A 25,491-nucleotide genomic window follows, 5' to 3' on the forward strand; every position below is an offset into this window, starting at 1 on the left:
ATTATGCCAAGCAGTGCCCCAAGCCAAGGAACTCGACCGCAAAGCCGAACAACGGTGGCAATAATTCAGCGCCAAAGCGTAACAATTTCAACCCCAATAACAACCACAGGAAGGGTCATCTGAACCACGTGACCAGAGAGGAAGCACAGAATGCCCCGGATATCGTACTCGGTACGTTCCCTGTCAACACAATACCTGCCATGGTTTTGTTTGATTCTGGAGCTTCTCACTCATTCATTTTGAAAAGTTTTGCTTTGCAAAATAATTTTTCGATGGTTCCCTTGGAAAAATCCATGATCATCATGTCCCCTGGAATTAAGCACGTTACCCAGAGTTACTTCCAAGGTGTGGTTATTGAGTTTGAAGGATTGAAGTTTCACGCCAACCTTATTGTATTGGAAAATAAAGGACTGGATGTCATCTTAGGGATGGATTGGTTGACCACCAACAAAGGTTTTATTGACTGCTTCAACCGGACCATAATTCTTACCCACCACCATGGGAAGACAATAAAAGTTTCAGCCAAAGAGAGAAAAATATCCCGACAACCGAGATTGAACAAGGTGGATATTTCTGAATTCAGCAAGGTTCCAGTAGTGTGTGAATTTCCAGACGTATTTCCCGAAGAACTACCAGGCATGCCACCAGACCGAGAGATAGAATTCAGCATTGAGCTAGCACCCGGAACCACCCCCATATACAAGAAACCATACAGAATGGCACCATCCGAATTGGTAGAATTGAAGAAGCAAATAAAAGAATTATTGGACAAAGGATATATTCGCGCCAGCTCCTCACCTTGGGGTTCGCCAATTTTATTTGCCAAGAAGAAGGATGGAACCCTGAGATTGTGTATCGACTATCGAGCACTTAACATGGTCACAATCAAGAACAAATACCCGATGCCATGGATAAATGATTTATTTGATCAGCTTGCTCAGGCCAAGGTATTCTCGAAAATTGACTTAAGATCGGGATACCATCAATTAAAAGTACGAACAGAAGATATTCCCAAGACAGCCTTCACCTCCGGGTACGGATTGTATGAGTTCACAGTAATGCCATTTTGGCTAACGAATGCCTTCGCATATTTTGTTCACGTCATGAACAAAGTATTTATGAAGTTTATGGACAAGTTTGTTGTGGTATTCATCGACGATATTCTGATATACTCCAAGACACCAGAAGAGCACGCTGAACATCTCCGAATTGTACTAGGAGAACTCAGGAAACATCAATTGTACGCCAAGTTCAGCAAGTGTGAATTTTGGTTAAGGCAGGTAGGTTTTTTGGGCCACGTACTGACCCAAGAAGGTATTGCCGTAGACCCGGAAAAAGTCAAGGCCGTACTTGACTGGAAATCACCAGCTAGCGTAACGGACGTACGAAGTTTCTTGGGAATGGCAGGTTACTACTGAAGATTTATTGAACGATTTTCCACTATAGCAAAGCCAATGACGTAGCTACTCAAGAAAGACAAGAAGTTTGAATGGCCGGAAGCTTGCGAGAAAAGTTTCCAAGAACTAAAAAGGAAATTAACGACAGCACCAGTATTAATTGTGCCAGACATACACAAGAATTTTGAGGTGTATTGTGACGCATCCCGGAAGGGCCTCGGATGCGTATTGATGCAAGAAGGCAAGGTAGTCGCGTATGTTTCCAGACAACTTCGCAAGCATGAAGAAAATTATCCTACTCATGACCTGGAGTTAGCAGCAGTTATTCATGCACTCAAAGAGTGGAGACACTTCCTACTTGGAAATCGTTGTGAAATATACACAGACCATAAAAGCCTCAAGTATATTTTCACACAACCGGAACTCAATTTACGGCAACGACGCTGGTTGGAATTAGTGAAGTATTATGATGTTGGAATCCACTATCATCCAGGAAAAGCAAATGTAGTGGTGGATGCTCCTAGTCGGAACCCTAGCTCGGACAATGACAACCTACCAAACCTGAGACCTGAATTTCGGCAGGAGTTTGCTAAACTCAACTTAATGGTGGTCACCGAAGGCAGTGTGTCGAATTTGGAAATACAGCCTACCCTGATAGAAAAGATTAAGGAGGCTCAACATGGGCACCCCAGCATTGAAGGCATAAAACGAAAGTGAGTTCGGGCAAGGCCTCAGAATTCATCATAGACGAGCAGGAATATTGTGGTACGGAGATAGCTTTGCGTACCAAATATCGAGGACCTTAAACAGCAAATTTTAGTTGAAGGGCACACCGCTCCGTATTCAATCCATCCTGGAGGAACAAAAATGTACAAGGATCTTCAGGAAAAATTTGGTGGCACGGTATAAAAAGGGACATAGCCACGTTCATTGCATGTTGTGGACTCATGTCAACGCATCAAGGCAGAGCACCAGAAACCGGCCGACTATTACAACCAAATAAGATACCCGAGTGGAAATGGGACGAGATTGGAATGGATTTTATTGTTGGGCTACCTCGGTCACGACACGGGAATGATGCCATATGGGTCATCACAGATAGACTGACTAAGGTGGCACACTTCATCCCCGTGAAGACAACCCACACCACTCAGAAGCTTGCCAGGCTTTATCTTTCCCGTATCGTCTGCTTACATGGAGTTCCAAAGACTATAATATCAGACAGAGGCACTCAATTCGTCTCCTGATTTTGGGATCAATTACAACAAGCTCTGGGAACTCAACTGGCGTTTAGTACCGCATACCATCCCCAGACTGATGGACAAACTGAACGCGTAAACCAAATTCTAGAAGACATGCTGAGAGCATGTGTCCTCACTTATGGAACCAGTTGGGAGGAAAGCTTGCCATACGCAGAGTTCGCATACAACAACGGTTACCAGGCCAGCCTGCAAATGGCACCATTTGAAGCCTTGTACGGGCGGAGATGCCGTACCCCGCTAAATTGGTCAGAGACCGGAGACAGCCGTATCTTCGGCCCAGACATGCTCAAAGAAGCCGAGGAAAAGGTCAAGCTAATCAGGGACCGACTCAAGACAGCTCAAAGCCGACAGAAGAGTTATTACGATCAGAAACATCGTGGAATCAGTTTTGAACCCGGTGAGTTTGTGTACCTACGAGTATCTCCTATGAGAGGCCTGCAACGATTCAAGATCAAGGGAAAGCTAGCACCAAGATTCATCGGACCATTCTGTATAGTGGCACGAAGAGGCACGGTAGCCTACCAGCTAGACTTACCCGAAGAATTATCAGATATCCACGACGTATTCCACATCTCGCAGTTGAGGAAGTGCGTAAGCAACCCAGAGAAGCAAGTATCCCATGAAAACATTGACGTGCAACCAGACCTCACCTATCGGGAACATCCAATAAAAATATTAGAGGAGTCTGAAAGGAGGACCCGACAGAAAACCATCAAGTTTTTCAGAGTCCAGTGGAGCAATCACACCGAGAGTGAAGCGACTTGGGAAAGAGAGGATTTTCTTCGGACAGAGCACCCACACTTATTTGAGGATCAGCTGAAATCTTGGGGACAAGATTTTTCCTAAGGGGGTAGGTGTTGTGACACTCCAAAAAATTTTATTTGGTTTTCAACAAAAACTTTGTTGGATTTGAAGAAGGTCATTTAAATCCTTCCAAAAACCTCTCTCTCTCAAAACTTTTCCCCTTGGCAAGGATTTTATTTTTTGTATCTTCTTCAACCCTGGTGTTTGGTTATTAAAAACCTTTCTTCTGATTGTTCCCTCTCAAATTATTTTTTGGAATTTATTTTCTTTTAAAAAGAAACCCTATGGGTTTTGGGGCTACTCTTTTGTTTTTAAACCACCCATGGTTTTACCATGCCTCATGTGGTAATTTCTTCCAAAACCCCTCCCTCCACTTTGGGGCAATCCAAACATTCTGTTTCAACAGGTCCAACCCATTTTTGAATTTTATTTCATTTATTTTTCCCCAAAAACAATTATGTCATTTATTTTGAGCCTAGATGATTTACAAAGAAGTACTTGATTTCCTTTGAGTTTTGATCTCAAACCAACTCCTCTGGATAGTCCTTAAGACCCCCAACCTAGATCCATCAAGATCCACTCTTCCTCTTTTCAAAATTTTCAAGTTTCAACCTCTGCAAATTTGGACCAGATTCATCATTTTTGGTGAAATTCATATTTTCCTTTCTCCATAAATTCCACCAAAATTCAGGCAGCCCCCAGGTGCTTTGAGAGGCCACCACACCAAAGATCAGCCCCAGATAAATTTTTCTCATGCTTGAATCATTTCATCAAACACTTGGTCGGTACTGTTACTGTGGATATTCAGTAAAATTTAGAATTTCAGAGTTTTGTCAGTGTCGTTTTTCCTCAGTGCCTTGTCATCGATCACCAGTGCACCCTGGCGCGTTGCGCACGGCCTCTCCTCCTTGACCAGAGCACCCCATGCTCTCTTGGACGGGCGCAGGTGTCGGTGGCGGCGAGCATCACCGATGCCGGCAGCTTCTGCGGTAGCAGAGCCACCCGTGACGGCCAACGGGAGCCAGCGCCAGCTCGCTACGCCGTCCGGCGCCGCCCAACGCCCCCTAGCCCTCCGCGTGGCCTTCTGCATGCCAGCGCACACCGTAGCACCGTCGCCGTGGCCCGGCAAGCACAGGGCGCGCCCTCTGCCGCCGACGGATCCACGCCGCCCCGTTCTGTCGAAACCACCCATGCGCGCCTAATCCAACCTGGTTTAGCTTCTAAACAGAACCCGTGGACCTCCACGTTGATGCCCAACCCCCTAATCTCCCGACCAAGCACTGCACCGCCGTAACCATCGCCGGAGATCCCCGTTCACGGCCACCGCCTCGGATCGCCTATAAAAAGAGGCCCCGAGCTCGCTCTCGAGCACACACTACCACTGCACCCCACCAACGCCTCGCCAAGCCACTAGGAGGACCCCGAGGAGGTCTCCTGCCCCAACTCCGGCCGCCCCGACCCGCCACGGCCACCAACTCGATTCGCTCCGGTGAGGCCATCCCCTACACCCAAACCTCGTCAGTAGCCTCCTCGAGTACCCAGTGAGCTAACCCAAGCATCGATTTGATCTTCGCAGCCCTCCCCGACGAGATCCAACTCCACCCGAGCCGCCGTCCGCCGGAGCAAGGGTCGCCGTCGACGTGGTGCTCGCCGACGACCACCACCACCACCCACCAACGCAGAAGGACACGCTGAGCACATAGGTATCGCCCGATCCCTCTGCCTCGCCCTGGATCGCCGCCGGCGACCACCGCAGCTCTCGGGCGCCGACGAGCTCTGTTCTCTCTGTTTGAATTTTTAAACCTGACAGGTGGGACCCGCCTGTCAGCCTATCTTTTTCTTCTAAACGAACAGTTTTCTGAAAACGTAATCGGGCAAATACGCTTTCAGTCTGAAACGTTTTTCCGGTCTTTTCTGTTCAGCCCCCTAAGAAGTTTCTGTTTCATTACAGAAAGGTCCCTGGATTAAAACCCTTATAACTTTTAAACAAAGAAGGATTTTTGTTTGATTCTTTTTCTGTCCTCTTTAAAATTTTATCTAGTTTTTTATCAGATTTATTTGAAAAATATTTGGAATACTTTTGTGCACCTCACAGTATTTACGATAGTGCGTGTATTTCTGTATACCGTAGATACCGAAGGAGGTGACGGAACCGCGAACTTCACCGAGCTAGGCTCCGACTACTCCGAACCAGGCAAGCATGTTTGAACTTTTGATATGATGAGTGTCTTTGGCATGTTTGCAGTAAGTAGTTTCATGGCATGTTTATGAGCATCTCGATGAATGTTATGTTAGATGCAAAAGATGAGGCAAGTGAGTTTTCGAAAATCCATGAGTTGTTGGATATGAGTTTGCATGGCCATGTGATGGCATGAGGATGGGTAAGATGGCAGTGTTGTAGCATGCCAGTCTTATCCCAGACTATTTGACTCCAGTGTCAAATGAATCAGTCCAGTTTCCATCCGTTTTCCCTTCCTGTACTACCACATGTTTTCCGCAAGGGATATGGCTTAGTAAGTTGCAAACCGCTTTCCTGGTACACACCAAATCAAGAGGCCGTGATGATGGTTCCATGGCCCTGGATTAAAGCCAGTCATCCGGTCAGGGGGCATGGGTGTTTCCGGTTGGGACCGAGAGTGGGGCACCCCTTAGAGCGCGCGTATATAAATTTGATCCCATGCTATTCGAGATTGTGATCTCCCCGTCTCAAAGTTTTTCTTGAACGCTGTCTAGGGTGATTCCTGGCATCGTGAGGTGGGATGGGTGTGTACTGGTTAGATGTGTTTCTTCCGAAATACCGTAAACGGAACTAGTCCTTCGTGACTACGGAAATCCGTTGGCTGTGGGTATTTAGTACAAACTCTGCAGAGTCAAAAATTCTATGAATCATCTTATCCATGTCCAAATACCATGTTCAACTTATCTTGTCAAGTGTCAGTCTCGGTGACAAAAACTCCGGAGAACCACATGAGTGTTAAGTCCGGTTGAATGTTTATTCCTGTGGATGGACTAACCCGTTTATTACTATGTGTTGAATATTTTTCACGAGTATTATATTTTGTGAGATTAATAATGAATTTAAGCCCTTTCTGCGATGTCGCTTAGACGTCCGACTGTGGCATATTTGTTTACTTTTAATTAAGCCCTTTCTGTGATGTCGCTCAGACGTCCGACTGTGGCATATTTGTTTACTTTAATTTAAGCCCTTTCTGCGATGTCGCTTAGACGTCCGACTGTGGCATATTTGTTTACTTTTGATATAAGCCCTTTCTGCGATGTCGCTCAGACGTCCGACTGTGGCATATTTGTTATTTACTTTTAATATACGCCCTTTCTGCGATGTCGCTCAGACCTCCGACTGTGGCACGCTTGTTATTTACTTTTGATATAAGCCCTTTCTGTGATGTCGCTCCGACGTCCGACTATGGCACGCATGTCCTTTACTTTTCAATATAAGCCCTTTATGTGGTGTCGCTTAGACGCCCGATTGCGGCATGTTTATTTATTTGTTCACCCTTCGAGGCATCGCTTCAGACCCCCGATCGGTTTTCAGTTATTTTGTGGATTTCGGGAGGACTACCGCCTGACTTCCTTATTACTAAATAATGTCGTGCAAGTTTATCATTTGAATGTGCCTTACTAATTGCTCATGATGCATTCATGCATGCATTTGTTATATCTTATGTCCGAACTGTCTTGCGAGTACTTTCAAAGTACTCACCTGGCTTGTTGATTTGGCCAGATGTTGACGAAGGCGATCTCATGGATGAAGAGTTCGATAGCGAGTCCGACGCCTAGAGGAGTCCCAGGCAGTCTCGTGCGATCATGGATTTGGTCACTGTATTACATCCGCTTCCGCTACCCAAAAATGATTCATCGAGCCTCACCTCGACGCTCGATGAGCTGCCAGTTTAGGAGTCATGTTATTCACACCACTGTGATATTTCCACCACCACTTTTATTTCGAGTCAGTAGTATGCCACCACACCATTGTGTTATATCCGCCATTATGTTTAATTATTGGCGCGTCTGTAATAAATTGTTGAGCACCCCAGCTCAACCATGTAATATATTAATGCTACTGGCTTACTGTATCAAGATTTTGTCTACCAGTCAGGAGGATTTTTCCTCATACTGGACTAAAAAGATCGGTTTCTCAATAAGTATTTTATTGGAAAACCAGTCGTGACACTTCGTCGCCACAAAAATCTCAACGCCATCATCACAGTCATCCATCAACCATTGCCGCAATCATCGCAATGACCCCCACATCCTCACGTATCCATTTGTCGCTCCAGCTAGTGACCACTTCAAGAACAATTCCCCCAGGGGAGCATAATGTAGAGCACCATTATCGTTCGATCCGATGAGATATGAGGTTTCCCCTGGAATGCTTTGTGGAGAGAGCCAAGCACCACACCTCGACAAAGTCTCGAAGAAAGTAGCGCCCCAAGGGGTAAACTGCCAGCCTAGGCCAAGAGCCAAGGGCAAAGTTTTCACCCGGTGTTCCCTTGTTCTCCTCTTGCCCGAACCACGAGACCGGCCGGTCCACTACACAACCCTCACCACCGCATGAAAATCTTTGCACGTTGGGCCGCCTCATGGCCTACCGCACCACCATATCAACAATTTAGGGTCGCAATCCCATCTTCTAGGCAGCACGCCATAGCACATCCTAGCGACCACCCACTCAAGCACTAGTCATCCGCTGATATGTGTGCAACGTCTGCCACCGATGCAACTTGATGATCTAGGTGCAAGGTCCCAGATCCCCATTGCCTCAGACCACCCCATAGCACGCTGCGCCATGGTCCTCCTTGCCACGTCTTCGAGGATCCATGGCCCGAATCCGCCTCTTCGGCTTTCTAAAGGAAATATGCCCTAGAGGCAATAATAAAGTTATTATTTATTTCCTTATTTCATGATAAATGTTTATTATTCATGCTAGAATTCTACTAACCTAAAACATAATACATGTGTGAATACATAGAAAAACATAGTGTCAATAGTATGCCTCTACTTGACTAGCTCGTTAATCAAAGATGGTTAAGTTTTCTAACCATAGACATGACTTGTCATTTGATTAACAGGATCACATCATTAGGAGAATGATGTGATTGACTTGACTCATTCCGTTAGCTTAGCACTTGATCATTTAGTATGTTGCTATTGCTTTCTTCATGACTTATACATGTTCCTATAACTATGAGATTATGCAACTCCCGTTTACCGGAGGAACACTTTGTGTGCTACCAAACGTCACAACGTAACTGGGTGATTATAAAGGAGCTCTACAGGTGTCTCCGAAGGTACATGTTGGGTTGGCGTATTAGATTAGGATTCGTCACATTGATTGTCGGAGAGGTATCTCTGGGCCCTCTCGGTAATGCACATCACTATAAGCCTTGCAAGCAATGTAGCTAATGAGTTAGTTACAGAATGATGCATTACGTAACGAGTAAAGAGACTTGCTGGTAACGATATTGAACTAGGTATTGAGATACCGACGATCGAATCTCGGGCAAGTAACATACCGATGACAAAGGGAACAACATATGTTGTTATGCGGTTTGACCAACAAAGATCTTCGTAGGATATGTAGGAGCCAATATGAGCATCCAGGTTCCGCTATTGGTTATTGACCAGAGACATTCTCGAACCCGTAGGGTCCGCATGCTTAAAGTTAGATGACGGTTATATTACGAGTTTATGTGTTTTGATGTACCGAAGGAGTTCGGAGTCCCGGATGAGATCGGGGACATGACGGGGAGTCTCGAAATGGTCGAGACATAAAGATCGATATATTGGATGACTATATTCGGACTCCAGAAAGGTTCCAAGTGATTCAGGTATTTTTCAGAGTACCGGAGAGTTACGGGAATTCGCCGGGGAGTATATGGGCCTTATTGGGCCATAGGGGAATAGAGGAGAAAGGCCAAAAGGAAGGAGGCGCGCAGCCCCCATCTGGTCCGAATTGGACAAGGGGTGCAGCCCCCTTTTCCTTCTTCCTCTTCCCCTCTTTCCTTCTCTCCTACTCCAACAAGGGAAGGAGGAGTCCTACTCCCGGTGGGAGTAGGACTTCCCCCCTTGGCGCGCCCTCCTCCTAGGCCGGCCGCCTCCCCCCTTGCTCCTTTATATACGGGGGTAGGGGGGCACCCCATAGACACAACAATTGATCCTTGGATCTCTTAGCCGTGTGCGCTTGCCCCCTCCACCATAATCCACCTCGATAATATCGTAGCGGTGCTTAGGCGAAGCCCTGCATCGGTAGAACATCATCATCGTCACCACGCAGTTGTGCTGATGGAACTCTCCCTCAAAGCTCGGCTGGATCGGAGTTCGAGGGACGTCAGCGAGCTAAACGTGTGCTGAACTCGGAGGTGTCGTACGTTCGGTACTTGGATCGGTCGGATCGTGAAGATGTACGACTACATCACGCGTTGTGCTAAACTTCCGTTTCGTCTACGAGGGTACGTGGACACACTCTCCCCCGCTTGTTGCTATGCATCATCATGATTTTTGCGTGTGCGTAGAATTTTTTTTTGAAATTACTACGTTACCCAACAGTGGCATCCAAGCCAGGTTTATGCGTAGATGTTATATGCACGAGTAGAACACAAGTGAGTTGTGGGCGATAGAGTCATACTGCTTACAGCATGTCATACTTTGTTCGGCGGTATTGTTGGATGAAGGGCCCGGACCGACATTACGCGTACGCTTACGCGAGACCGGTTTCTACCGACGTGCTTTGCACACAGGTGGCTGCGGGTGTCAGTTTCTCCAACTTTAGTTAAACAAGTGTGGCTACGCCTGGTCCTTGCGAAGGTTAAAAATCACTAACTTGACGAACTATCGTTGTGGTTTTGATGCGTAGGTAAGAACAGTTCTTGCTCAGCCCGTAGCAGCCACGTAAAATTTGCAACAACAAAGTAGAGGACGTCTAACTTGTTTTTGCATGCATGTTGTGATGTGATATGGTCAAACGTGATGCTATGGTTTTATTGTATGCGATGATCATGTTTTTAACCAAGTTATCGGCAACTGCAGGAGCCATATGGTTGTTGCTTATTGTATGAAATGCAAGCGCCCTGTAATTGCTTTACATTATCACTAACGGTAGCGATAGTCGTAGAAGCAATAGATGGCGAAATGACAACGATGCTACGATGGAGATCAAGGTGTCACGACGGTGACGATGGTGATCACGACGGTGCTTCGAAGATGGAGATCAACAAGCACAAGATGATGATGACCATATCATATCATTATATTGATTGCATGTGATGTTTATCCTTTATGCATTTATCTTGCTTTGATTGACGTAGCATTTTTAAGATATCCTCACTAATTATCAAGAAGTGTTCTCCCTGAGTATGCACCGTGCGAAAGTTCTTCGTGCTGAGACACCACATGATGATCGGGTGTTGATAGGCTCTACGTTCAAAATACAACGGGTGCAAAATGTTGCACACAGCGGAATACTTCAGGTTAAACTTGATGAGCTAGCATTACAGATATGACCTCAGAACACGGAGACCGAAAGGTCGAACGTGAATCATATAGTAGATATGATCAACATAGTGATGTTCACCATTGAGAAACTACTCCATCTCACATGATGATCAGACATGGTTTAGTTGATTTGGATCACGTGATCACTTAGATGACTTAGAGAGATGTCTTCTAAGTGGGAGTTCTTAAGTAATATGATTAATTGAACTTTAATTTATCATGAACTTAGTCCTGGTAGTATTTTACAAATTATGTTGTAGACTAATAGCTCGCGTTGTTGCTTCCCTATGTTTTATATGTGTTACTAGATAAAAACTATGTTAAAAGATGTTAGTAGCAATGATGCGGACTTGGTCCGTCATCTAAGGTTTATCCTCATTGCTGTACAGAAGAATTATGTCCTTGATGCATCACTAGGTGATAGACCTATTGCAGGAGTAGATGCAGACGTTATGAATGTTTGGCTAGCTCAATATGATCTACTTGATAGTTTTGTGCACCATGCTTTATGGCTTAGAACCGGGACTACAAAAACGTTTTTGAAACGTCACGGAACATATGAGATGTTCCATGAGATGAAATTGATATTTCAGACTCTGCCCGTGTCAAGAGGTATGAGACCTCTGACAAATACTTCGCCTAAAAGATGGAGGAGAATTGATTAACTAGTGAGCAAGTGCTTAGATTGTCTGAGTACTACAATCACTTGAATCAAGTGGGAGTTAATCTTCCAGATAAGATAGTGATTGACAGAGTTCTCTAGTCACATCACTAAGTTACTAGAACTTCGTGATGAACTATAATATGCAAGGGATGAAGAAAATGATTCCCGAGCTCTTTGTGATGCTGAAATCAACAATGGTAGAAATCAAGAAAGAACATCAAGTGTTGATGATTGACAAGATCACTAGTTTCAAGAAAAGGGCATGGGAAAGAAAGGGAAACTTCAAGTAGAATGGCAAGCAAATTGTCACTCCCGTGAAGAAACCCAAAGCTGGACCAAAGCCTGAAACTGAGTGCTTCTACTGCAAAGGAAATGGTCACTGGAAGCGGAAATTCCCTGAATATTTGGTGGATAAGAAGGATGGCAGAGTGAACAAGGGTATATTTGATATACAGGTTATTGATGTGTACCTTACTAGTGTTTATAGTAGCCCCTGAGTATTTGATACTTGTTTGGTTTCTAAGATTAGTAACTCGAAATAGGAGTTACATAATAAACATAGATTAGTTGAGGGGAAGTGACGATGAGTGTTGGAAGTAGTTCCAAGATTGATATGATCATCATCACACACTCCCTATACTTTCGGGATTAGTGTTAAAACTAAATAAATGTTATTTGGCGTTTGCGTTGAGCATGAATATGATTTGATCATGTTTATTGCAATACAGTTATTCATTTAAAGTTAGAGAATAATTGTTGTTCTATTTACATGAATAAAACCTTCAATGGTCATACACCCAATGAAAATAGTTTGTTGGATCTCGATCATAGTGATACACATATTCATAATATTGATGCCAAAAGATGCAAAGTTAATAATGATAGTGCAACTTATTTGTGGCACTGCTGTTTGGGTCATATCGGTGTAAAGCGCATGAAGAAACTCCATAAAGATGGATTTTCGGAATCACTTGGTTATGAATCATTTGATGCTTGCGAACCGTGCCTTTTGGGCAAGATGACTAAAACTCCATTCTCCGGAACAATGGAACGAGCTACTGACTTGTTGGAAATAATACATACTGATGTATGCAGACCAATGAGTATTAAGGCTCGTGGCGGGTATCGTTATTTTCTGACCTTCACAGATGATTTGAGCAGATATGGGTATATCTACTTGATGAAACATAAGTCTGAAACATTTGAAAAAGTTCAAAGAATTTCGGAGTGAAGTGGAAAATCATCATAACAAGAAAATAAAGGCTTTTTTTTGCGATTTGATCGCGAAGACAAATATTTGAGTTACGGGTTTGGTCTTCAATTAAAAACAATGTGGAATAGTTTCACAAGCTCACGCCACCTGGAACACCACAGCGTTATGGTGTGTCTGAATGTCATAACCACACTTTATTGGATATGGTGCGATCTATGATGTATCTTACCGATTTACCACAATTGTTTTGGGGTTGTGCATTAGAGACAGCTGCATTCACTTTAAATAGGGCACCATCAAAATCCCTTGAGACGACGCCTTATGAACTGTGGTTTGGCAAGAAACCAAAGTTGTCGTTTCTTAAAGTTTGGGGCTGCGAGGCTTATGTAAAAAAGTTTCAACCTGATAAGATAGAACCCAAATCGGAGAAGTGCGTCTTCATAGAATACCCAAAGGAAACTGTTGGGTACACCTTCTATCACAAATCCGAAGGCAAGATAATTGTTGCTAAGATGGATCCTTTCTAGAGAAGGAGTTTCTCTCGAAAGAAGTGAGTGGAAGGAAAGTAGAACTTGATGAGGTAATTGTACCTTCTCCCGAATTGGAAAGTAGTTCATCACAGAAATCAGTTCCAGTGATTCCTATACCAATTAGCAAGGAAGTTAATGATAATGATCATGAAACTCCAGATCAAGTTATTACAGAAACTCGTAGGTCTTCCAGAGTACGGTCCGCACCGGAGTGGTACGGTAATCCTGTTCTGGAAGTCATGTTACTAGACCATGATAAACCTACGAACTATGAGGAAGCGATGATGAGCCCAGATTCCGCGAAATGGCTTGAGGCCATGAAATCTGAGATGGGATCCATGTATGAGAACAAAGTGTGGACTTTGGTGGACTTTCCCGATGATCGGCAAGCCATAGAAAATAAATGGATCTTCAAGAGGAAGACGGACGTTGATAGTAGTGTTACTATCTACAAAGCTCGACTTGTCGCAAAAAGGTTTTCAACAAGTTCAAGGTGTTGACTACAATGAGATTTTCTCAACTACAGCGATGCTTAAAGTCTGTCCGAATCATGTTAGCAATTGCCACATTTTATGAAATCTGGCAAATGGATGTAAAAAATTGCATTCCTTAATGGTTTTCTTAAAGAAGAGTTGTATATGATGCAACTAGAAGGTTTTGTCAATCCGAAAGGTGCTAACAAAATGTGTAAGCTCCAGCAATCCATCTATGGACTGGTGCAAGCATCTCGGAGTTGGAATATATGCTTTGATAAGTTGATCAAAGCATATAGTTTTATACGGACTTGAAGTGAAGCCTGTATTTACAATAAAGTGAGTGGGGCACTACAGCCTTTCTGATAAGTATATGTGAGTGACATATTGTTGATCATAAATGATGTAAAAAAATTCTGAAAAGCATAAAGAAGTGTTTGAAAGGAGTTCTTTAAAAGAAAGACCTCAGTAAAGCTACTTACATATTGAGCATCAAGATCTATTGAGATAGATCAAGACGCTTGATAAGATTTTTTCAGTGAGTACATACCTTGATGAGATTTTGAAGTAATTCAAAATGGAACAATCAAAGAAGGAGTTCTTGCCTGTGTTGCAAGGTGTGAAGTTGAGTAAGACTCAAAACTCGACCATGGCAGAAAAATAGAAAGAGAATGAAAAGTCATTCCCTATGCCTCAGTCATAGGTTCTATAAAGTATGCTATGCTGTGTACTAGACCTATTGTATACCTTGCTCTGTGTTTGGCAAGGGAGTACAATTTTGATCTAAGAGTAGATCACTGGACAGCGGTCAAGAAAATCCTTAGTGAGAACTAAGGAAATATTTCTCGATTATGGAGGTGATAAAAGAGCCCGTCGTAAAGAGTTATATCGGTGCAAGCTTTTACACCAATTCAGATGACTCTAAGTCTCAATCTGGATACATATTGATAGTGGGCGTAATCAGCTAGAGTAGCTCCGTGCAGAGCATTGTAGACATAGAATATTTGCAAAATACATACGGCTCTGAATATGACAGACCCGTTGACTAAACTTCTCTCACAAGCAAAACATGATCACACTCTACTAAACCCTTTGGGCGCTGGTCACATGACGATGTGAACTATGGGTGTTAATCACATGCAGATGTGAATATTAGTGTTAAATCACATGGTGATGTGAACTAGATTATTGACTCTAGTGCAAGTGGGAGACTGAAGGAAATATGCCCCAGAGGCAATAATATAGTTATTATTTATTTCCTTATTTCATGATAAATGTTTATTATTCATGCTAGAATTGTATTAACCGGAAACATAATACATGTGTGCATACATAGACAAACATAGTGTCACTAGTATGACTCTACTTGACTAGCTCGTTAATCAAAGATGGTTAAGTTTCCTAACCATAGACATGAGTTGTCATTTGATTAACGGGATCACATCATTAGGAGAATGATGTGATTGACTTGACCCATTCCGTTAGCTTAGCACTTGACCGTTTAGTATGTTGCTATTGCTTTCTTCATGACTTATACATGTTCCTATAACTATGAGATTATGCAACTCCCGTTTACCGAAGGAATACTTTGTGTGCTACCAAACGTCACAACATAACTGAGTGATTATAAAGGATCTCTACAGGTGTCTCTGAAGGTACATGTTGGGTTGGCGTATTTCGAGATTAGGATTTGTCACTCCGATTGTCGGAGAGGTATCTCTGGGCCCTCTCGGTAATGCACATCACTATAAGCCTTGCAAGCAATGTAGCTAATGAGTTAGTTATGGAATGATGCATTATGTAACGAGTAAAGAGACTTTCTAGTAACGAGATTGAACTAGGTATTGAGATACCGACGATCGAATCTCGGGAAAGTAACATACCGATGACAAAGGGAACAACGTATGTTGTTATGTGGTTTGACCGATAAAGATCTTCATAGAATATGTAGGAGCCAATATGAGCATCCAGGTTCCGCTATTGGTTATTGACCGAAGACATGTCTCGGTCATGTCTACATAGTTCTCGAACCCGTAGGGTCCGCATGCCTAAAGTTAGATGACAGTTATATTATGAGTTTATGTGTTTTGATGTACCGAAGGAGTTCGGAGTCCTGCATGAGATCGGGGACATGACGAGGAGCCTCGAAATGGTCGAGACGTAAAGATCGATATTTTGGACGACTATATTCGGACTTCAGAAAGGTTCCGAGTGATTCGGGTATTTTTCAGAGTACCGGAGAGTTACGGGAATTCGCCGGGGAGTATATGGGCCTTATTGGGCCATACGGGAATAGAGGAGAAATGCCAAAAGAAAGGAGGCGCGCAGCCCCCCTCTGGTCCGAATTGGACAAGGGGTGCAACCCCCTTTTCCTTCTTCCTCTCCCCCTCTTTCCTTCTCTCCTACTCCAACAAGGGAAGGAGGAGTCCTACTCCCGGTGGGAGTAGGACTCCCCCCCTTGGCGCGCCCTCCTCCTAGGCCGGCCGCCTCCCCCCTTGCTCCTTTATATATGGGGGCAGGGGGGAACCCCATAGACACAACAATTGATCCTTGGATCTCTTAGCCGTGTGTGGTGCCCCCCTCCACCATAATCCACCTCGATAATATCGTAGCGGTGCTTAGGCGAAGCCCTGCATCGGTAGAACATCATCATCGTCACCACGCCGTCGTGCTGACGGAACTCTCCCTCAAAGCTCGGCTGGATCGGAGTTCGAGGGACGTCATCGAGCTGAACGTGTGCTGAACTCGGAGGTGTCGTACGTTCGGTACTTGGATCGGTCGGATCATGAAGACGTATGACTACATCAACCGCGTTGTGCTAACGCTTCCGCTTTCGGTCTACGAGGGTACGTGGACACACTCTCTCCTCTCGTTGATATGCATCACCATGATCTTGCGTGTGCGTAGTTTTTTTTTTTGAAATTACTACGTTACCCAAAACTTTCACCGCTAGCTCTCAAGTAATCGTTTGGCAAGGCCATCCACACATGCAGCCATCCCGTGCGGCTGCAAACGCGTGAGCACACGTACTGGCCAGATAACGTGTAAGCAGATTTTTTTTCAAAACTATGACGTATTTTGTAGCAATTTCGGAAACTATAGCACATAATGAAAAAAATGCAAAACTATGACCCTGTCGGCCACGTGCAGGCCGAAAAGGTAGTTTTCGGCCAACTCTTGGCCGAAGTAGGGTTTTCGGCCTTGCCATGGCTGAAAAGTGGTTGAGCTGGCCGAAATGGCTGTTTTCGGCTGCTGTTTGGCCGAAAAGGTCTTTTTGGTCAAATGTAGGCCGAAATGTACTTTTTGGTCTACCCTAGGCCGAAAAGTATTTTTTGGTCTAGTGTAGGCCGAAAAGTCCCTTGGGCCCACCTTTCCGTTATCTGTTGGCCAATGTATTTTCCCACCAACCCCTTCCCGCCAACTCTTTCCCGCCAACCCTTTCCCGCCACCCCCTTCCCGCCAACCCCTTCCCGCCAACTCTTTCCCGCCAACCCCTTCCCGCTTTATGGATTGAGGAGAGCCAGGACGAAGATGATATCTTCATGCCCCGCTTCCGGGTTCTGCATCGTCGAAGGGCAAGAGTTCTTCATCGTCCAAGGGCAAGAGTTCTCCATCCTCGAAGGGCAATAGTTCTGCATCGACAGATGGCAAAAGGACCACATCGTCGAAGGGCAAGAGGGCTGCATCAACGAAGGGGTTGGCGGGAAAATACATTGGCCAATAATTAACGGAAAAAGGTGGCCCAAGGGACTTTTCGGCCTAAACTTGACCAAAAAGTCCTTTTCGGCCTACGATTGACCAACAAGTACGTTTCGGCCTACACTAGGCCAAAAAGTCCTTTTCAGCCAAAGGGTGGCCGAAAACACCCCTCTTTGGCCAGCTTTGCATCTTTTCGGCCAAGGCATGGCCGAAAACCCTATTTCGGCCTAGAGGTGGCCGAAAACACCCTTTTCGGCCAACACCTGGCCGACAGGGTGCTAGACTTGATATTTCTCCAAAGCATGCTGTAGTTTCCAAATTTGCTTCAAATAACGAGATAGTTTTGAAAAAAAATCCGTGTAAGCACCCCCGCCAACTTCAGGACTGAGAGATGTATCCCCCGATCTGCTGCGTCGCCCAGCAGGAGCGCCACCCAAGCCCTGAGGCGCCCCAGCTTCCACTTGTGAATAATGGTTGTCATCCCTAGCAATAGTTGAGAGCCTCCAGTGACGTTGATGGTGGAGACCCCCAACACGGGAGGCAAGTCTCCAAGCATCGCTGGCGCGCACCCATCAAGTGCCACCGCTCAAAATTCATCCGGGATATGTTGTGGCACACGTGAGAGAAGACGACCCCGGAGGTGCCATGTGGCGGCGACAAGGCGAGGGAGGAGGTGGGAGGGATGGCGCCACACAATTCTACCCGTGCCGCTCCTAGGAGAGCGATGTGGGGGCTGTTGTAAGAGTGTACCTCTTAGGCAGTAAGTGGTTAGTTTGCATGATTGCGCACGGTTGATATTAGAGCCCCACTTCGGCACACCCCCCCTCCCCCCACAAAGTTTTAAGGGTGAACAATTTATAAATTAGTAAAAAAATTCAAACTTGTGAAGTTTTTCCAAATTCATGATACTTTTAATATTTTAACTCGTAACCATTTTCAAATTCACAAAAAAATTCAAATTTGTGAACTTTTTAAAATTCGTGAAATTGTAAATTTTTTAGTCATGAACAATTTTGAATTTCATGAATTGTATTCAAACTTGCAAACTATTTTCAAATTCATAAACTTTTCATATCTAGCAGGCGAAGCGGGCGAGCATGAGACCGAGCTTGCGCAATATTGGACCGCGAGCGCCAGCTTCATAACCGGCACTTAAAGCGCTGACTAGGAGCTGCTCAAACAGATAGTGCCACACACAGGGATTTGTTCAAAAAAATTTAAAAATGCTTCCAATAAATAACAAAAAAAAATACAAATTCACATTTTCAAAAATAGTACATAAAATACAAAAAAATATTGACTTACAAATTTCCTAGAATGTCAAAACACAAACATTTTTAAAAAGATCCAGACAATTTTGAACATCAACAGTTGTAAAGAAAATTGATATTAAAAAACTCTAATTTATTAGGAATTTCAAAAGAAAATAGAAAATAAAAACAAAAACTTGAGATAATTGTTTTTATGAATTTCCCGGAACAGCTTTCATTTGTGTAGAATTTCCTGGAACAAAACTACGAACAGGAATATTTTTTAAATCCAAAACAAAAATAAGAACATGAATATTTTTCATTTCCCGGAACAAAATACGAACAACAATGTTTTCTAAATTCCAAAAAAATTGAAAGCGTGAACATTATTTGCAACTCCCCAACATCTATTGAGTTTTTGAAGAGGTTTGAAAAAAGGAACATTTTTTGAATTTGCGAACAAATTTTGAAAACAGGGACTTTTTTTGAATCGTTAAACTTTTTTCAAATCCGCGAGCGCTTGGACCGGGGCAACACACGCCCAACAAGGAATGATGTCGTCTCCTAGTTGGGCCATGGCCTAAACTTTATTTTTACTTTTGAAACTTGTTCAAAAAATTGAATGTTTGGTAATGCCATAATAACACTTTTAAGTAACTATTTTAAGTTGATGTCATTTCACAAATGTTCGAAACTATACCATGTTCACGGAGGGGGTCTGCGTAGGCCAGAAGGCTTCGTCTAGAGCATGTTGTTTATCGACATCCTTGGAATGAACTCAAATTTTTATGGCCTTGTGATAAATTTTAAAAATAATAACAAATCTCAAAAAGGAGAAAAATAAATTAACAAAAAATAAGGAAAACAGAAAAATAGAAAAGAAAATAAGCTTTAGGCCTTGGCCCAACTATGTGACAGGATCGTTCCCGTCGAGCGCTTGTTGGGCTGGCCCAAGCATTCATGGATTTGGAAAAAATTATTTGATATTAAAAAAGTGTTCATGGATTTGAAAAATATTAAATTTTATAGGAAAGATGTGAACCATATATTTAAAAGATTTAATCTTGATTTGAATAATGTTAAACATGTATTACAAAAAAAGTGTTAGTTATAGCCAGTGAAAATGGAGAAACCCGGTAAAAGAAAATGAAAACAGAAAAAACATAAAAACTAGTGGAATAACCAGTTGTTTTCATTAAGTTGGTCGCCTGACTAATATATCACGAACTTGGTAGTGACCTAGTGGCTTGCGGTACAACGGTGCATCTATAAGACCAAGGTTCAAAACATGCCTTCTCCAATTTAATGTAATCTATTTATTTTATTTTCTTTGAAGCGTATTCTCAAAAAGATCACCTTACCCTTTATTATGAAGGGGTATGAAGAGATCTTCTCCGTTGATGTGTTTAGGCGGTGTACCGATAAAAAGAATGAGTGCATCTATAAGACCAAGGTTCAAAACGTGCCTTCTCCAATTTAATGTAATCTATTTATTTTATTTTTTTTTGAAGCGTATTCTCAAAAAGATCACCTTACCCTTTATTATGAAGGGGTATGAAAAGATCTCCTCCGTTGATGTGTTTAGGGGGTGTACCGATAAAAGAATGAGTGAAAAATAATCGATGTTGACCTATGTCTGCACCCATTTGCACACGGTCCGATGTATGAGCGGCTTACACATAATGATTGTATGTCTTGGATGTTGATATTAAATTCTTCCTGTTGCTAGTCATTTTTGCACTGAGTATGATATGTTTTCTTGTACATCCAAGCTCTTGAACCAAAAATTCTGCCATGCAGGATATATACCTTAATACCTACATGTTGCCGATGAGTGCATTCTCTACTCATCCTTTCATTGAGTTTAATCCTGATATTCTCAAGGTTTATCTTGTATTATCCCATTAACTGTTGCACTCTTAGTTTTTCTTTTCCTTTTGCATTTTGTGTTTGCTAGTCTTTTACATGGATTATATCTGAAGTGAATTTTTCATGATAACCGACACCAATTCTGAGTTGAAAGGGAGTTTGTTTGTTTGATAAGAACTTGTTACGCCAAAATATATGCAGGCATGGGATCCGTCAAAGGGTTGTATTGTAGAATGGCTTCTAAAGCCATGATATATACTAGTGGGTTATTATTATTAACTGTGAATAAACATTCAAGGTAACTCGGTAGAACCAATCATCTTTTATATACACCATGCAAATAAATAAAAACACAAGTATGTACAATAAGTTAAACACGTACAAGGAAATTGGAGCTACATGAGGGTGACCAATTGATCAATATATGTACACAAGTAGTGCTTACAACTAATATTTTTAAGCACCACACCATAAATAAAGAAATTCCAATCATCTCTCTAGTGTATGATGGTATGCTCACAAACCAGTCACATCCTAAATCGTTGTATTGACAGTGATTAGTTAAAATTGCAATTTGCTCGCAAATGTTTGCCCAAACGTCCATCCAGCTGGAACAATATTGTTGAACACAAGCGTCTGCCCATCTGTGTTGGTCAATCTGAATGAGAGCATCTTCCCGGTAAGATTTGCTAGAGATTGCCAGTTCGCGCCCCAGTTACGAGCCATTGGCGCCCATGTGTCTGAATCAGAGGTCTTGACATCCATCGATTTGATTGATCCAGCAGCTCCCACGTTGAATACGTTAACTAGGTTGAAGTAATCATGACCAGCGATCTTGAACCTCACCCCACCTTTCTTCACGCATGGAACCCTGCAAAAATCGGTTTTAGTAACTTGTGCACAGGCACATATAACATTGATAAATACTCATGTGTAGGTAGGTACATCTGGTAGATTACAGGGATGATGCCACCCTTGTACACACCAATCTTCTCCCAGGCCGGCTGCGCCATGTCGAAGTGCGGCCTCGGAGGATTGCACCATCCTCCATTGTCGCTCGGGAGTGCATAGTTAGGCGGGCAGAGGTTCGTGGCCGTGATTGTCACCGTGACGCCGGGTTTGCAGAACATCGGATCCGCAAGCTTGCGGTCACAAGATATCTTGTAGCACTGACCGCACGCCGCGCCGTCGTTGAAGAGCGCCTGGCTCAGCGCCGCCGTCCGTGTGCCGTAGCCCGCCGAGTACAGGTTGCCGTACCCGCACGCCCCACCTGTGTTGAATTGAGAGTATGCTTTCAGAACAGGCAGCACGAGATGTGGTATTCACTATTCAATTGGCCCATGCATGACTTTGAAAAAGCTACTAGTAGTACTTACCCATGGTGTCAGAGGCATCGGCGCCGCCGTAGAACGTGGCATGCGCCCTCAGCCATACCGGCGCGTTGTCCGCGGCCATGGCCAGCCCACAGCACGCGAGCACGAGAGCCACCACCGCAATAGCTCGAGCTGGAGCCGACGCCATGTCTGTCGCTGGATGGCCTTGAAAACTAAACTCACCAACTTGTCTATCTGTGCGTAGCTGATTTGGGAAGCTGTGTGTGTCGCTTATGTGTTTGTTCTTGTACCAGTGAGGATTTGGTTCTCATAGTTTGATGGATGTCCGTGTATATATAGCCTTTGCTGCCTAGAGGGACTCGGCAAGGTCATCACGAAAGAGGCGGGCTAGCGTGCCCATGCATGTGATGTGGACGCTCGTGCAGCCGCACCATGCATGGCTTGCGGGCTAATCCGAATATTGTATGTACGCGCAGACACGTCTGGTCCATTTTGTTCTGCCTTAGCCTTATAACATCAGCTCTTCATCGGTACTATTTGCTTGACACTTTCTGAAGAAATGGACGGCGTTCTGCGATTTCCAAGTGCTTGCTTGACGTTTCACTTCAGGGCGTGATATTTGCATGACCTTTTTGACTGTTAGCTTTGGGTATTCGCTGCGTCCCTTTGTCTGAGGAAGGATGCGTCTGCCCTGTTCCTTGAATCGTACGGATCGCCGCACCTGGTCCTAACCATCGGCGGCGCCCATCGGCATGAAGGAACGTAATGGCTTGTTTCTAAAGAAACATAGAATTGTTAAGGAAGATCTATCGAGTTGAACTCGTCCCATCTGGATGCAAGGGCGCGTGGTCCCTTTATAAATAAAGCACAAACCTTAAATACACGGCCGAACGATATAAAAAAATGAGGAAGCCCTCAAATAAAGCAAAACTTAGAAGAAGAAAAACAGGCAACATAAATTGGTCAGAACAGGATTACACCACCGAGCAAGAGTACAGGAGGATCTAAGCACTACACTAACCACGACCAATGACACCTGGGTTCCACTACAACGCCCTCAAGAGGGAAAGCAGTGCAATGTGTCGCCATTGCCGCGTCGGACGTAATGGATCAAGGTTTTCATCCAGAACTCTAACAAGGAAGGCGAACCTGCGACAACATCCACAAGAGGATAGTGGCAACCGCGGGCGCCATCGCCATCGGCACGGAAGCGCAGGGCTTCGCCTGGTTGCTTCCCCAAGCCATACAGGAGCAAAGCTGCCGTCGCGACGAAGCCTGGGCCAGAACCAGATCTAGTGACCTCCTCTGCACACGCCAAGGCCTCCCAATGCACCACCACTCGCTGCCCACATGGTTGACTAGCGCAGCCACCACCACTACTCGGCGACCCACCGGAGAGCCAAACGAGTAGCTCGCCACCCGGAGCCACCGCCTCGGCATCCCTCTCTAGACCTCTCCCTGACACTATAACATGCGGATGCCACTGACCGACCGAATGGCCCACCACAAGGTCGGCCGGAGGGAGGCCATAGCCGGGCAGCCCTGCTGCCATAGCTGCCCCTCATCTGCTAGGTTTCACCCATCATCAGAGGTGGCACAGTAATAGTATTTTAGTATGGTAGTAAGAAGAGGTTACAAACTTAACTAGAATGGAATAAGCATGATCATTCCCGTATCAAGCAGTGTGTGCGCGGTTAGGTTTGCATACTTGCGTGGCTAGACAGGACGCTCCTGCATAGATAGAAGAAAGCCATGTAGACAGAAATAAAATAAGAAATAGAAAAGAAAACTGCAAAGACGCCGGCCTATATATCTTGACATGTACCACCAATATGTTTGCTGCCCGGCTAGTAGCGAGCAGGTTCTTTTGAAATGCCTCCAATGAGGAAAATGACAATCACATAGCACTATTGTCCACACCTATTTGAAGACCAATCTTTCGTCTGAAATTATACATGATCGACCCACCAAACCTCGGGGAAAGGTCCGCCCACACCAACATCCTCCACGTCATCCTCATATTTGAATGGCCACGATCCAAGATAAATGAAGCATCTTTGACAAAGCCTTCAGGGAGGAGAAACATGCCCTCGGATACCATCATCATCGTCATCGACCCACACCAAATATCAAGCTTTCGCTAGAGACTTGAGCCTCTCAACCAAATGAGACCCTAGGAGCGAGATCAACCACTGTCAACGTGCAAGATAGAGTATCAACTTTGTCTGCACATGTGCCGGCGAACTGAAACCATACGGAGCAGAGAAGAAGCTGTCATTGCCACCACATCACCATGGAGCTAAGTCCAATCCATCTGCTACCACCACCTCAACCTCAACAATGGGAACAAACAATGAGCCACCACCTCACGCTGAAGCCCACTAGTGCAACCTCTTGCCCAGGCCGTGACTCACCTATCCTTGTTGCGCCATAGTGTGTTGACCGTGTTGCACCACCACCACCATCACATGATCGCGCTGTTCGCGGACGGGAGGACACCTTCATCGTCAGGTGCGAGCAGATTGGGAACCACCCAATTTAGGCCCCTAGCCCATGCAAGGAGGACCACCACCGTTGTTGAGCCGAACGACGCATCCTTAGGCACCCATTGTGCCATCAACAAGACACTATGCACAACACCATGCAGTCCCCGTGTGCAAGCACCCCCTCTGTCGGTGTCAAAATCGACGGATCTCGGGTAGGGGGTCCCGATCTATGCGTCTAAGGCTAATGGTAACAGGAGGCAAGGGACACGATGTTTTACCCAGGTTCGGGCCCTCTCGATGGAGGTAACACCCTACTTCCTGCTTGATTGATCTTGATGATATGAGTATTACAAGAGTTGATCTACCACGAGATCGTAGAGGCTAAACCCTAGAAGCTAGCCTATGATGATTATGATTGTCCCTATACAGATCAAACCCTCCGGTTTATATAGACACCGGAGGGGGCTAGGGTTTACACAGAGTCGGCTACAAAGAAGGAGATCTAATATCCGGATCACCAAGCTTATCTTCCACGCAAAGGAGAGTCCCATCCGGACACGGAACAGAGTCTTGAGTCTTGTATCTTCACGGTCCAATAGTCCGGCCAAAGTATATAGTCTGGCTATCCGGATACCCCCTAATCCAGGACTCCCTCAGTAGCCCCTGAACCAGGCTTCAATGACGACGAGTCCGGCGCGCAGTTTGTCTTCGGCATTGCAAGGCGGGTTCCATCTTCGAATACTCCAAAGTAGATTTAAGGATTGCGTCCGGCTCTGTGAGATAATTCTCGCACACCATCGTGGAGGGCATAACACTTCACAAATCTGATCTGCTGATAATTTTTCTTGCGGGGAGCCCTTACACCGTGGCCCGTCTCAATACGAACTGGTTTTCTTGGCCTGCCTCGACATGCGTTGCGAGGCGGTTTTATTGGCACGCCTTGCCAAAGCAGAGATCGTGTTCCTCTTATCGCGGGATCCTCCATCAATACGAGCACG

At 44.6% G+C, this 25,491-nt stretch overlaps 1 protein-coding gene across 1 annotated transcript; it reads right to left on the reverse strand.

The window, feature by feature from the left end:
* Nucleotides 1-20,980: 20,980 nt before the first annotated feature.
* On the reverse strand, nt 20,981-22,194 carry LOC123095061 (expansin-A24-like). Its single transcript, XM_044516889.1, has 3 exons — nt 22,050-22,194; nt 21,619-21,943; nt 20,981-21,544 (listed from the first exon to the last, which is right to left on the reverse strand). Exons 1-3 carry the CDS (start codon nt 22,192-22,194, stop codon nt 21,235-21,237), a joined length of 780 nt encoding a protein of 259 aa, XP_044372824.1. The 3' UTR covers nt 20,981-21,234.
* Between the last annotated feature and the right edge of the window lie 3,297 nt (nt 22,195-25,491).

This window comes from Triticum aestivum, chromosome 4B (assembly GCF_018294505.1).
Source record: "Triticum aestivum cultivar Chinese Spring chromosome 4B, IWGSC CS RefSeq v2.1, whole genome shotgun sequence".
NCBI lineage: Eukaryota > Viridiplantae > Streptophyta > Magnoliopsida > Poales > Poaceae > Triticum > Triticum aestivum.